The sequence below is a fragment of the Corvus kubaryi genome, unplaced genomic scaffold (assembly GCF_017639235.1).
Source record: "Corvus kubaryi isolate FWS band 111438036 unplaced genomic scaffold, C.kubaryi_AGA036_p1.0 37357, whole genome shotgun sequence".
Taxonomy (NCBI): Eukaryota; Metazoa; Chordata; class Aves; order Passeriformes; family Corvidae; genus Corvus; species Corvus kubaryi.
This window is the reverse complement of record NW_024581117.1, coordinates 5,046,546-5,062,145: the sequence shown is the minus strand read 5'-3', so window position 1 is coordinate 5,062,145 and position 15,600 is coordinate 5,046,546. Positions and strand designations below refer to the sequence as shown.

The following is a 15,600-nucleotide window of genomic DNA, read 5'->3' as shown; positions in this document are numbered from 1 at the left end:
TACAGTCCTGCATAGCTGGTGCAGAGCTCAAAAGAGCTGTTACTTTCCTACATTTCCCTCCCACACATACACTTCTTGGAAAAATGCCCAGAGCAAGAGAATACTCACAATGGCCAGCAGTGAGGACAAAGCTCCCATTCATTAAGCACAACTGAGCTCTTGTACAGCTCTGTTTTCACAGCATAAATTTCAAAATTCCAACATAAGCAGCAAGAATTCTTACCCTCCATAGCAGCTGTACTCGAAAAATATAAATATATTTCACCTCTACATCAGTTCGCTAAAGGCCTATCAGTACTTTGAAAAGACTATCTTGTTTATGATCCTAAAGACACATACAAGAGAAAATTCAGTGAGACTATACATACACCTATTGAAATAGTCAGGACTGAATTAAACTTCCCAGATTATTTCAGGGGGGAAAAAAAAAAAAGAGAATGAAAGAAAGGAAGAACAAACAAAGACAAAAAAGGAACTTATCCCTGCCAGAGAAAGAGTCATGACCTTTGCCCAATCATTTGACCATTGAGTCACTTCCTGAAAGTTCTTGTATAACCTAACTACTTTTCTGTATGTTATAGAAAAGCTCTCTTAAACTGCTTTTAAAAATCACAATAAAAATAAGAGTGATCAGTATTGCAAATGTCAGCCTATGCTAATTTTAGCAGAAATAGTGAGAAATCTACCCCACACAATCTGCCTTTTCCTGAACTTGTTAGCAATGCACATTAAATGCACAGATTAAACAAAACAAAAGAAAACAAAGCAAAGCAAAACAAAACAAAACAAAACAAAAAAACCCAAACAAAAAAAAAACACCAAAAAAATACCTGGTGAGCTCTTCTTTAATCTTCAAGGGTTCATGTGGGTAGAATTTCACTCTAAAGCACATGGTGTATGGTGGATGAGCTGAAACATAAAGAAAAAGCATGAGAACACTAGCAAAGAAGCATTGCTTAAGCCACTCCGAAAGAGCGAACTTAGAGTTTTACTAGTGGTTAGTTTAGGCAGAGGTTCAAACGAGCAGTAAATATTATATATGTTTTATTTTGGGGTGGTTTTTTTGGCAAACAGTAAACAATGGTAATACTACAAAATTGAAGAAACCATTTAATTTGTGAAATTAAATAGAAATATTTCTGTACCTTTCCTAATAACAATAGAAATATTTCTGTTTCCAGTATTTAATAAGATTATAGTACCTAATTCTGAGCAATGGTATCAATACCAGGCCTGACGTACAAACCTTTCAAGAGAAAAGAAAGGGGGGAAAAAGAAAAGGAAAAGGGAAAAGGGAATGGAGAAAGAGGAAAGGATCATGACAACAGGAAATATTACAATTTTTTAATCAGTGCCTCTCAAGCACTTTGATTCAGAGTGAAGTGCAGGTCTATAATATTCTAGTTAGTTTTAAAATATTTTGTTTGTGGTATATTCTCAACGTATGCAGTCAGTTTTAAATTTGCAAAACCTTGAAGAGATGGTGCTTCTACAGCAGGAAAAGGGAAGGCAGAAGAAAACCGCAAAAAAAAAATTACAGAGAAAATGGAAGACACCAACACATGAAATCAATAATACTTTTTTTAAATTGTAAATTATAACAGTAATTAGTAAGCTACCAGAACATTTTACTGTACCAACTTCTAAAGCTTACCAGTTCATAGGCTTGTATAAGCTTCATATGGTAATTAGTTCAACAATCATGATACTCTTCAATCTACTCTGACTGCAGTGTTCCAGAAACACATCTCTGGATACCACACAGCTCCGTGTGATGTACAACAGCAATACAAAATTGAAATGCATTGAATCTTTTGTTATGTTTGGTATCTTTCAGAAGGCTCAACTCTTCTGGAAGATAAAGGAATATGTTCCTCTTTCAAAACCTCACATTGTACTTGTTTTAAGTACAGTCAGCCTCAATTAAAACTGCTCATTTCACCTTTTTTTCCTTGTTTAAAAAGCTACTCATTTAAGACACAAGGAGGAAATTCAGAAGGGATGGGAATGGAATGATGAAAAATACAGGGAAAAAAAAGAAAGCAAGTAATCAATAATAAATAGAAATGAAGAGGAAATGAATAAAGAAAAATAAGCCTTTTTCTCTAGAGGAGGTTTGAACTTTCACACTTTTCAAATCTGGAGAAGCCCTCTGAAGGCTAGAGAAGCACTCAGTCTATTTTCTGTGGGCTTTGCTGTCTTAGACTGCAGCATTATCTGAAAAGAGGCTGTAAAACAGCAGACATCATTATGTCTTCCCTGCCCTGTTACGGCAGCGTAGAAGGTAAAGTGAGTTCACTGTCCCAGAAAGGAAAGCAGCCATGCAGAAACTCACTAAGGAGTCGAGTTGCCTGGACAAAGCGCAAGATAACTGAAGTCATCTTAAACGGTTCTCTCACTCCTCAATAGGCATCTTAAAACTAAGCAAGGGAGGAAAACCCATGCTTTTGGAATACTGTTCCACTTACAAAACATGATAGAAGAGACAACCTGAATTAAACAAGCAAGAGCTCTTTCTCAGAAAAAAAGACCTTTTAGATATTTTGGCAGATTTCGATTTAGTTTGGGCTTGAAATAGCAATGCAGATATAAGAGTAGTTAATGAGGGCCCTAGCAAATACAAGCCTACTGCAAGACCCCAAAATGTACTGAATTTTACCCAATTTTTTGATGTCAATAAAAAAATTGAAAATCTGTCTGTGGTAAAAATAAAGAAAGAAAAAAAAAGGATTTGTATTAGAAGAGTTCCACTCTGGCAGTAACCACATAGAACTAGCAGCTGCCCTATAAGAAAAGAGTATCATAGTGAGGAAAGGATGGCTGAACTGCACTATAAAAATAGCCCACATTCATAAGAAATGTGAAAGTAGGAAATATTTTATTTGTAGCAGAAGAACAGTATGTGACAGAAGTACACACCAATGCACAGGACATGCAGGAGATTTGTCAAGGCAGCTTAAAGCCTATTTTGCAAATCTTTTCCTAGACTCAAGCTTCTGTAACAATATTCCTCCTCGGCAGTGCAGCAATACTATACAAGTCTGCTGCAACCTGCAGTCCCTTCTCTATTGCTGTGCAAGAATGGAACAAACCCAGCTAGCAATTTGAAATGTAAAAAGAATATGAACCCATCCATCTAATTCATCTCTGGAGATAAGAAAGGTCCCTGCAATTACAGAAGGAGATCTTCTTTTTCTGTTTCTTATTCTTGATTAGAAAACCAGACACAATGAACATTTGAATGGGGAAGGAGGGAACTCCCAGAGCTATCCACTTTACTCTCCATCTTAATTTTAAGGTAGATCATAAGCCTAAGGTTCTTCCCAAGACACATTAGATGATATGTAAGTATTTAAAAAGGCCTTTTTCTTATAGATTTTACTGCACTGGAGAAATTCACATCAGGACTTCATGTTCTTTCATTGGTTTCTCATAGCAGAATTTTATCAGCTCAAGAGATGTGATTGTCAAGCCAGATAATTTCTCAATTCCTTGAAAGTAAAATTACTTCTACCACTTACATATTAAAGTGCAAACATTAACAACAAACCTTCTGAAAACAGAGCAAAATTTGCAGGAGCACATTTCATCAACACAAAACTAACAAGCACATAATCAGTTTTTTAATAGCCATTTCTTATAAGCCTTTACTTTCAAAAGGGTCCTTTATCTCTCAGATAAGGAGTAGCTGGCATAGAGAAATGCCCAAGGCTCTGTCAGAACTTCCTACCATCAGAGTTCACTTTCTCACTAAAAATTATTCACAATTGCAATAATTTAAAAGGAGTTTAGTGTGGAGAATAGTGTTGACAGCAAACTCCATTGAGGCAAAACTATTGATTTGCCAGTTTATATGCGAACAGTATGTAAGAGGTGAAGGCAAAAGAACAAATAAGATCATTTAAATTATGTTAAGTGTTCCTCATGAAGGAACTACACACAGAGCATAGTTCTCCAGGCAACTGATTGTATGTTTTTAAAGTTTATTTGACTTACATTTAACTAAGGTAGAATATTCTATGTACATGAAACAGTAAGGATCTCCCTAAAGTATGCCCAAAGCTACAACACCCTGACCTGAACAAAGAGGAATATGGGAGCTGTCTCCCTTGGTACAGACATCAGTAATTAAGGGACTGAGTCTCACATGAGAATCACAAAGTCTACAAAAAACCTACACATCTATATTACCATTTTCTTCATAGAAAAATAATCTGAAAAAAGAAAAAAGTATTCATGTGTGGTGGTTTATGCTGGGGTAGAGTTAATTTCCTTCACAATGACTGTGTTTTGTGTTGAACATGGGGTGGATAATACAGAGATGTTTTTGCTGTTGCTGAGCAGGGCTTGCGCAGAGCCAAGGCCTTCACTGCTTTTTGTACTGGCGCACTGGGGAGGAGACTGTGAGTACAAGGGAGGTTGGAAGGAGACACAGCCAGGACAGGTGACCCCAGCTGACCAGAGGGATATTCCAGATGACATGGCATCATGTTCAGTATATAAAGTAGGAGGAAAAAGGAAGAAGGGGAGATTTTTGGAGTGATTTTCTTCCCAAGTCACTGTTACATATGGTGGGCCTCTGCTGTCCTGGAGATGGCTGAACACCTCCCTGCCCATGGGAAGTGGTGAATTAATCCCTTGTTTTGATTCGCTTGTGAGTGCTTTTCTTTTCCCTATTAAACTGTCTTAGTCTTAACGCAGAGTTTTCCAGCTTTTACCCTTCTCTCCCTGATCCTGATGGTGAGGGACTGAGTGTGTTGCTGTGTGGGGATTGGTTGGCTGGGCCTCTTGGGAACGTCCGCGTTTGGTATCAGAATCCCTGATCTGTACCACTGAGATTTGGAGAAGGCCCTCTTTGATCTCCTTCTTGAGTTCCTGGTGATTCTTCTTTATTTCATCTTCCATTTTCTGCACCCGTGTTTCCACAGCTGCGATTTTTGCATGGGTTGGGCCATGCACAGAGTCTGCATATACTCGGAGCTTCACTGCCATATCCTGCACAGTCTCATTCACACCGTAGTTTGGTTTCATTATTGCTAAAGCAGAAGCATAGTCTTGCCCAAATCATATGAGTTTTCGCCACATGAATGGATTAACTCTGGCCCGGTCTGGGCTCCTCAATCCTGGGTCATCTGTGAAGACAATCTCTACAACCCCTAGTTCTCTCAGGCATTGGATCCCTTGTTCTATGGTCTTCCACTGGGTTTGCTGCATGTAGAGATCATCTCCACACATATATCTTTCAACCACGCCTGTCAAAACCCATCTCCAGAGCCTGGCAGAGTCAGCCTCCCTTTTCATCGCTTGGTTGATGACTGGATCATGTGACAGGGAACCCAAATGCCTCACTTCAGCACCATCCAGAATCACATCATCACCTGCAGCATCCCAAATACAGACCATCCAACTTATTATGTATTCATCAGACCATCGGGTGTAGTCCCTTCTTAAGCTGTGAAGGTCCTTTATAGACAATGACTCAGTAATGGTTTCTGTGCCTGAGTCAGTTGGTGGTTTTGAGGTTCCTTCCCCTGCATTATCTTCATCTTTCACTGGACGATCAGTTTTGGTTGTGTGTTTTTTTCTCATGACAGGAGCCACTGTCAGTGGCTTAGACTCTCCATCTGGTTTGGGCTTGCTGTCTGGTTTATCTGCAGCCTGAGTGACTGGGGTATCTGCAGGGTTTGCTGATTTATCTTCCTGCCCCTCTACCTTTACCTGCTGCAGTGTGAGATAGGCATATGCCAAAGCCCAACCTATTGCAATGAGCTTTTTCTCATTAGAATTGTCACTGTATTTCTCTTTCAAATATTTCCACACCTCAGCTGGTCTCTGAACTTCTTCAGGGGGGAAATTGCAAACCATTGCGTCAGAGAATTTCTTCAGGATTTGGCCCATATCCTCCCATTCCCCACCCCACTCAGGATGTTCCACCTCTGGGTCAGGTGTCTCATCGATCACCCTGGAAATCTGAGCTCTCATTCTAGACAAGCTGCAAACCACATAGAGGAAGATTACCAGATAAAATACCAGGAAGGTGGTCTCTTTAATGTCCAGGGGATACTGAGCATTCTCAAAAGATAACCTATCAAATTTAAAGGAAAGAGAAACTCTGTCTCCTCCTCCTCTTACAATCTGGGTGCAATTACTAATAAATTCCCAAAACAGGCTACCAAAGCTAGGACTGGGGTTAGGATGGAGAAACCACATATCATACACACTTCGAACAGCTGCCTGTACCTCTGTTAACTTCTTCTAAATCATTATCACCAAGCACAGCAAAATAGAAATCCGAATTCATGCCCCTGCTCTGAAAAAATTCCCTATCAAGGATAAGATTGGAGCAAGTTGTGGATAGGCAGATAGGCCTAGGGACCAGAAAGGCACTAGTACCTTAAACAAGCCTACGGACCAGAAATACATGAATATATCAAGCAGAGAGACATTATGAACTCAACTAACATGGTGGCTATTTTACCCCAACACAGAATAAGTAAATTCAAACCAAAATGTAATTAGCACAGGCTTTTCACTTTCCTTCGAGCTACACAGTTGGGCGCCACTGAATTTGTTCCGGTTTGGCCAAATTTAGAAACATGTCCTCTGAGAGAAGGCACAACCACCCTTCCCCCACCAGGTTCGGGAAAAAAATTAATTTTCCTCGAAGGAAAGTGAAGGAGATAAAAACTGTTTGTTTACCAAACACACAGGAAAAGGAAAATAATGCTAAATAATAAAATCTCTTGCTGTAGAGAAAAAACCTGGGAAAAAGTGTTAAGGGTCCTCCTTTGGTCTCCTCGGAGCTGGGGCTTGGCCCAGGGCCAGGCCCTCTGTGCCCGGTGGAAAGTCCTCCTGATGTGCTCTGATGTTGAAGCAGTCCAGCAGAAAAGGGAGAAAATCCGAAATTCCAGGGAAGGAAAAAAATTCAACTCTCAGTCTCTCCCCAGAGAAAAAGAAACTGAACAACTGGCCAAAAGCTGACTGGAAAGCAGCAAGCCGGGTGCTTCCTCCCTCCCCTGCTGCAGCTGGAAAAAAACAGTCACTATCTCTGTGTGACCTTGAAAAAGCTGCAAACTGCTCTGAGAAAGTTTTGCTCAGTTTTTCCTTCCCCCTCTCAGGCTCAGTTTAAAGGCATAGAAAGGCACAAAAATTAACTTCTGGGCATAGGGCAGCCATATGGGATACACATCATAAAGTCACCCCAAGACACTGGGGTCAAACCGCAACATTATGAAAGAAGAAAATAGTTTTTAAAAGCTGGTGAAAAACTTGATTGAAATTTTACAAGTATCAATCAAATAGAGGAAGATGGAAGATTCTCAGCTGACACTTTTTTGGAAGGTTTCCTATTTGTTTTTTACAATCTGCTTTTCACCCAGCACAAATACTACCTTCTGTAATTCACTGCACTGGCAGTGTTGGGGTTTTATACTAAACATGAAGTACAGGTGGATACTGAAAGCCAAAAGCAGATGTTACATATTCTCTGAACTACAGTATCCTACAAAAAGCTAGTGAAATTTAAAAAACAAACAAACAAGCAAGAAAAATATTACACTCAAATAGTCTTCATGTTCACTAATGCTGCAGAAGGATCTCTGGGGAACCATTAAGACATACTCAGTTGTTTCCACATGCCTCTTCCCTTACCAGATGAATCAGCTGTTTATCCAAACTCCTTGCTGAGCATTTTTAAGACAGACAGAACATTACTCAGTGTTTTTATGTATAAGTGATACCTGATCCATCACAAATCTCAAACTAGGGGTCTCCCACATTGCACCCATTAGTTACAGGGCAAGGCGGATTTTTGTCACCTGCTTATAATAATGCTTAAAAAGGTGTTATTAAATCTTCATGAGAATCACAGGTATAGAATACACAGCCGGGAGGATCACACAAAACTTCCCGTTCTCATTGTACACGTATTTATGAATCTCATATTTGACTAAACTTTTCTTTACATTTGTACTGAGATCCTCTGGTTCATTCTACCTCCTTTCAGATTTTAGGACAGGATTAGAGATTAGGCAATTTAATTACAAAATTCCAATGACCTGACACAGGAGAAAATCATTTTATCTTTACTCTTTCAGATCATAGAATTATGGAGTGGTTTGGGTTTGAAGAGATGTTAAAGATCATCTAGTTCCAAACCTCCTTCCATGGGCAGGAGCAACTTGCACTAGACCAGGTTCCAACCTGGCCTTGAACACCTCCAAGAACGGGACACCTACTACCTTTCTGGACAACATGTTGCAGTGCCTCACTACCCTCACAGTAAAGAATTTTCCCCTAATATGTAGTGTACACTCTTTCAGTTAGGCAAGGCAGAAAGAAAAACATGGACATTTAGAACTCCTGCATATCAGAGAAACAGAAAATATTCTGTTCCATTGTCATCAAGAACAAAACACATATATTTGGACATTTCCCACCAAACAGGTTACAGGAGAGCTGTATATTACTATACAGAATAATCTTTAAAATTAATCCAAAAGTAGCAAGAGAGAAAGTGCATGGGAAAACTCTGTTCTTTACTTAAACAGTGCTGATGTGACTCGAGTTTTACACTATTCTATTCCTAAACAGAAAATAAGCAACACAATGTGTAGGATGGCCAAAAAGAGAACTTTACTGCCAGCATTTGGGAGAGAATAACAGTATACACAAAAACACGCAAAAGCACAGAAAAGCAAAAGAACAGAAAAATTTCTTTCAGAAGTTCTGTATCCTGAACCACAAAGATACAGCTTCCTTAGGCAACCTTCCAGACAGTTTTCCAACACACTATTGGAAGCACACTTCTTGCAGCTGTTGATCATGGGTCACCAGTTGGCTTCAATCTGTACAAACAAGACTGGCAGTGGTTCAGGACATTTCTCAGAAACTAAATTGTTCCGTCTTGGGCAAAATTCATGGTAGAAATGGCTGAGGCACAGATCTAGACTTTACACGTCATGTTAAAACACAAACATTAAAATGAGAGTGGAAAATGCAAACGTAGATGATGAGACAGAAAATATACCATGCCTTCATTCTTTTTGTGTGGCACCAGCACACTTTTAAATATGATTTCATATGCGATAAGACAAAACAGAAAACATTTTAGAAGATTATTCCTGTCATATCCCAGTGTTACTAAACGTGAACTTGAAACTATTTTTTCCAAAGCTTAAGAAGTCAAAACTTAGCACACCACACAAGATCCTACGGACACTTCAGAGCTCCAAATATACAACATTCTGTTCCAGAAATGTACTGTTGCCAGATAGTGAATTCTGTACAACCTGACTATATAGAAGGATTATGCCTGACTGATTCATGAGACTCATGAAAGCTAGTATAAATGTATACCAGAATACTTCTACTAGTCAAACCTTTTCTGCTCCAAATACTTGTCAATATTGAGTGCATGAATAAACACACTGAAAAACTTGCTGCTGTGCTGGAGGAAAAGGAAGTTCCCTACAAATAGTAGTTGAGCTCAAGCACACAGCATTTTTGAAAATTTTCTGCATGTACACAAGTGCTTCACAATTCTATGTAAATCTAAGCATTCAACTGAATTTAGAACTTTTTGAGTCATTAGTATTATCAGAGAAAATTATTCTTGTTTCCTTAATTCCTTAATGCAAAGAAATAAAAGAAAACATCCATCTAATACAGTCACTGTGATTAGCTTTCTGCCATCATTTCTCCCAGAAACCATGTATGCATAACATATGTGCTATTAACCAGTTACTTCATTGCTTCAGTTTTTAGACTTTGCACTGTCTACTAATTTCAGTCCTCACTTTTGCCACCTGAGATTGGAATGTTTTGCAAATGAGTATCAGTAATTTCTTCTTCTGAGTCTAAACCTTTTCATAATAAACTGAATATTTTTAGATCAAGTATGAGTTAACCTTGTGCCTTTAGAAATTGTTTGGTGTTCTACATTAATATAGACTATTTTTAGAAAAATAAGTCAAAATGTTTCTGATGCCAAATTCATAAAAAAATGTCCTTGAAACCTGTGGGAGCATAATCTAATGGATTCTAGACATGTACATAAAATATACACATAGCTTTATTTTCTTTTTTCCTTAAAGGGTTATTGTAGCAACTAAAGTCCTTCTTCTGTGACATAAGATGAAGTTAAGTTACACTAGTAATAGATGTAAGTTGCCAATCATATAGTTAATTCAACCTCTATATTCTAAATCTAAGGCTGATAACAAAAATCCTTTGTTAGCATCTCATTTTTTTTTGCTGTTGTTCTTAAGACCTGTTCACCACGATAACCTCATGCTAGCTGCATTTTATTTTGCTTTTTTTGCTATGCATTCATTTGTTTTTAGAGTTTTGATTAGGATTCTATCACAAAAGCCACAGAAATCCTCTGACGAGGCCATCAAATCGCTACATCTATGGAATTGATCATGGAATCTACCACATGTAGGCAACATCTGTACGCAGGAAAAGTTGTTTTGAATAATTCAGAACACTCACAGCACTCTAGATAGATAGATAGATAGATAGATAATGGCTAAGATGCAACTTCTATTGAGCTAAGTCAAGTCTCCAGAACTGCTAAATAAACTGTCTTCTGCTGCTTGACATAAACTTCTGAGTACCAAAGCAGCTCTGTCTCCTGGAGCGGTCTTCACAGTTGGACTGTTTAATGGAAACCATAAGCCAGACAGGAACATTTCAAAAAGATAATTAATATAATACATTCCTGTTTTGAGGACATTTTTAAAAATAATGATCTTAATTTCCCCCCACCAGTGTCAGAAGCTCACTGCTTAGCCCACAGTACTTGATTTTGCTAGACAACAATGATCTCAAGTCAATACTCTGCATTTTCAGGCAGCAAGGGGCAGCAGAAAAAAGGAAAACCAGAAAAGACCCAGAAGCAATTGCCACATTCCATTTTTATTGCCATCTCCCAGTGGCTGATTGCATTTGACTGAAAATGGGAGCTGGAACATACAGGTCTTCCCACCAGATCTGCCACCCCAAGCATCTGCTGGCCTCTGGCTCTAGCCTTGAGCAGTAAGGAAAAGCTTTTGATGTGCAGAGCACTGTGAGATGGTGAAATCAGGGTAGCATAAAGCTTTTAGGCCTCCAGATAGGACACGAAAGACATATTTGCCCTGAGAAATAAATGAAGCTTATTCTAAATTACTGCATGGAAGCACAAGAAAACCTTCAGACATTTGAAAATCAGTTTAAAAACATGAGCTCTCAAGACTTACATTTCATTTGTTTGAAGATGGATTTGTTGGGCTCAAGCCAGTGCTGGAAAGACAAAGCAGAGAGCAGAGATTAATACTGAACACAGTAGACAATGTAAATGTATATGATACCAAAAACAAGAAGTAGGAATTTTGTTTCACTGAGACATACATAAATGAGAAAAGCACCTCCATGCTGTAATTGCACTGTGTAAGCACACTTGATGTCACCAATGCCTGTAAAATAGATGTAGTTGAGATAGAAACATGACAGATATTTCAAAGACACATTTAAAGGGTATAGGTGCTAGTTCTCAGCTTGCAGAAGACATTTCAGTCTCATACTTTCAGCCATTGTTTTCCACAAGCGCGGTCATATCAGACAGTAGGACAGACTGTTCAGAAACTTTAACGCTGTCTCTTCATTTGTGTTGTCTTCTACATTTCATATAACTGAAGAATGTCTAAATACTATATCCCCAGTCAAAACCCTCAGGACACAAGCTATTGTTCTCTTCTAGCAATAACTAAAAAGCTGAAGGGAAAAAGAGTGCACTTTTCCAGGAAATGCTCAAAATACACACAGCCAATGTACAACAGAGAGGTATAGACACTTATCAGTAGGTGCATAACTTTCCAGGAAAAGACTGTTTTGGCAGGAAAAGTTTCATTTTTTTATTCTCTTAAAAAATAAAATCAGGTACTTCTGCAACCAAAAGTTAGGCTCACATTTTAATTAAGAGCCTTAGCACTTCCCCTGCTAGCACTAGCTGACCTCCTCAGGAGGGCGTTTTGTCAGACAAAAGAATATGCTGATATTCAGGTGCCACTTCTGACCACAGCCAGCAGCTTTTGTACTAATATTTTTCCTGTAAGCAAAAATCTCCACAGTAAAATGCGATTTGTGCTGCAGAAGCAGCTGGTCAAAAAGCACAGCATTCAGTTTTAATAAGCATACTCAACACTGGAAGGCCTTGCACTAAGGGGTTTCATTTCTAACCATTTCATTCTAGCTCTGAAACCCTTTGGTCAACTGCAAAAAGAAAACCTAGAATTTATTAGACCATATATAATACTTAAAATATCCTACATGGGATACCATTTCTCCTCATAACTTTTAGTCATTCTACTACAGAGAACAACCAGGGGTAGATATTTTGTAGAGTTGTTAACAACTGACATAAAATTATTATGTTAAAAATTACGGCATCTCAAGAATTCAGATGAAGTCAAGATAACTGTAAATTAGTTTTCTGAAAGAGAACTTTTGACAAAACAAATACCTTGGAAAGAACATTTTCAAATATCTGCCATTTATGTGCTATGGCTGCTCAGAAACACCTACATGTCGTTTACAGTATTATATTGGAGATAAGCTCTGCAATATATTTCTATTTGAAGTTCACTTATCACTGAGAGACTGATATGGAGCCCTGGTGCAAACAAAAAAAAAAAAAAAAAAAAAAACCAACAACCTCAAACTTCAAACAACAGCCACAACAAAACAACAACCCTACACATTTCTTTACCTATTCCCTTTTCCCAGTATCTCTCTTTTTAGGAAAAAAAGATGAAAGAAACAGAATTGAAGCAGCAATGACTGTTTCACTGACTTACCAGAAATATCTAGCTCATTTCAGTCTTTTTTTAGATCATGTATATAAATTTTTTATATGTTTCACTCCAAATAATGGGGGGTGAGAGCTGCTCATAAAAAGGTAAAGACAATTAAGACAATAAGATTTAAGAAATTTTATACAGTCTGCAGTGGTTTATAGATACATAATCCAGAATGAATTCACATACAAGAAACCAGTCAGGACACAGAGATATACAAGTGCACTTTCCTTAACCTCTTCACACACCCATCCCACATCCACCAGGACCAGGCCAGTGTTAGATGAAGATTCAGACAGCAAAGGGGAACTTGGACAGTGTTCCACACTGTACTGCTTCCAGGAAACGGAAAGCTAATATTATTTACTATTTTCATCTAGCAGAAACACAACACAACATTCTTGATATTTCCTTTTGAAATACCAAGCTGGAATATCAGCACAGACTAGACCAGCATTTAGAGCTGTTTGAAAAAGTTAATTACCTATTCTAACAAAAACGTCAGAGGTAAAAAAAGCCAATTTGCAAATACAAAACCCTCATAATAACCATGCAAATAATGAAATAAGGGAAACATGGATGAAATTCCTCAAACACCCAGGAATGTAGATTTACCTAACACATCCAAATATAAACATGTTTCACTAAGACCTGACCTTCATGGGTTAAAAACAGATTGAAAAGACATTGAGCAATAAAGCAATCTAGACCTTCACATGGAGGTCATGGAACTGACAGGCAGTTTTTACAAGCTCAGATTTCTGTTGTGACCTTCTGTTGGTGGAAGATTGCAAACATGTACACAATTCAGTTGAATCTTCCAGAAAAGTGAGGTGTTATTTTATAATTTGTGGAGATTTTCAAAGACAGCAATTAGGTGCTTAATGCTCTCTGACTGTCAGGGAAAGATAAACACCTAGTCATTGCTAATACTTCTGGAAATAACCACCCCTATATTTGTTTGCATATTTCAATTTGAGTTTAGGGAAGATTTTCCCCTGAGTACTTATCTTTCAGCCTTACAGCATTGACTATTAATAATTAATACCTGTGCTTCATCTCTAATAACAGTATCCAAGCTATATTTTTCCAAGATTAATTAGCTGTTATAATTAGGACCAGATTAGGGTTCCTATAAATTAATCAAACTGTTTCTGCAGAAACTTTAAATTGAAAAGTATCTGATTTTCCGAAATGCTTTTTTCATGCAGTAATATTTTTTTAACAATTTTCCTGAAAAAAAATCTTAGATGAAAGAGAAATATAACATTTTGAGTTAGCTTTTCAATATAAATTTTAGAAGCATTTTAAATGTTCAGCTACAAAAAATGTCGTTAATACATATGCCACACTGCCTTGCAAGAACAGTCCACAGATGTTTTCACCTCTTTATTGTAAGGAGTTATTGTACCCTTTATTGTACTTGAAAAAACTAATAAAAAAACCCAAACAAAACTAGTCAGATGTAAAACTGGAACTAGAGACAATAACCTTTTATTTCTCTACAAGCACTAAAATGTGCAAATCAGGGAGAAGAAAAAAACTCAAGTAATTTTATGCAGTTTCGTTTCTGTCTCATGTACTTGACACTGTAGTCCATAAAGGCTGCTTTAATTGGATGATGGCCTACACCCTCAAACCAGCTTGGCTCTGTATGTGATAGTACTTAATGATCATCAGAAATCATTCCTGCAGGGGCTCAGCCTCTTGTTTCATTGAAAGCATGTTAGCAACATGGTTGCTGCCCAATGGGAAAGAAAATACTTTGATCCTAATCCAGCTAACACATAAACAAGCATCCTGAGATGAGACTCATGTTCAGCACTACTAATTTCTGATCTCTTTGTCAAAAGTGGTTTCAGTAGTTTCTGGGTGTCTCAGTGGTCAGACAGATGTCTTCACAGAAGCAGAAGGGAGAGAGAAAGATACGTAGAGATCTTGAAGGTCAGTCATGGGATAGCTAATGAATCTTGGTGCTTCAAGTGCCAGTGGTGAGTAAGCAAACTATCATGGTTATCACTTTTGGTGCTGGGATCCTAAAATATGCTGAGCATTGCCTTCTGACTAAGATTTCATTGCAATTGTAGGTTGTGTTTTAGACTAATGCAATTTCTATTTTGTAAGTAGAGCCTTCAGCTCCGATCAGCCCTTAAGTGGCGCTGAGTAGTCATTAGCGAGGCCAGGTGTGTTCTTGCTTACCCACAAGTGCTGAGCAGCTGATGTGCTATCAGCTTTCACAGCAAAAGCTCAGGGTGAACAAGGACACCCTGCAAGGGTAAAAGCACCATTCTAGAAAGTCAGTTTAACTCCACAAACACTGATATGTTTTTAGTAAAAACGCTTCAGCCTGTTTCAACCTGTTTCAAACAAAGCCATTCACTGAGAAGGTCTGAAAGGACTGAGCTTGGTCTTAATTCAGCACAGAGTTAAGGGTTTTAAAATAAGAAGCATTGAGGAAAGAGGACACAGTGGTAGAATCATAGAATGGCCTGGGTTGAAAGGGTCTATAAAAATTATTTCGTTCCACCTTCCATGCCATTAACAGAGATATCTGTCATGAGACCAAGTTGGTCAGAGTTTTATCCACCCTGGCCTTGAACATTTCCAGGGATGAGCATTCGCAGCTTCTCTGGGCAACCTGTTCCAGTACTTCATCGCGCTTAAAGCAAGTCTTTCCCATCTTCCAAGCCAGGAGGCTTTTGATTTAGTCCCTGTGTTTCAAGAGGAGCAGTTATGAAAGGGCAACTGAAAATGGCCAAAT

General features: G+C 38.2%; 1 protein-coding gene across 3 annotated transcripts in view; it reads right to left on the bottom strand.

Moving 5' to 3' along the window:
- The window catches only part of FRMD3 (FERM domain containing 3), a 93,575-nt gene that overhangs the window by 51,171 nt on the left and 26,804 nt on the right, over positions 1-15,600 (bottom strand). For 2 of the 3 annotated variants that reach the window (XM_042033568.1, XM_042033569.1), the window contains exons 3-4: positions 11,244-11,286; positions 831-909 (exon numbers count right to left, since the gene is read on the bottom strand). In XM_042033568.1, the coding sequence (XP_041889502.1) occupies positions 831-909; positions 11,244-11,250 (86 nt within the window). In that variant the 5' untranslated portion in view covers positions 11,251-11,286. Of the gene's footprint in view, positions 1-830; positions 910-6,761; positions 6,796-11,243; positions 11,287-15,600 lie in introns of those variants that run through there. The other variant, XM_042033570.1, reaches the window with a different exon arrangement.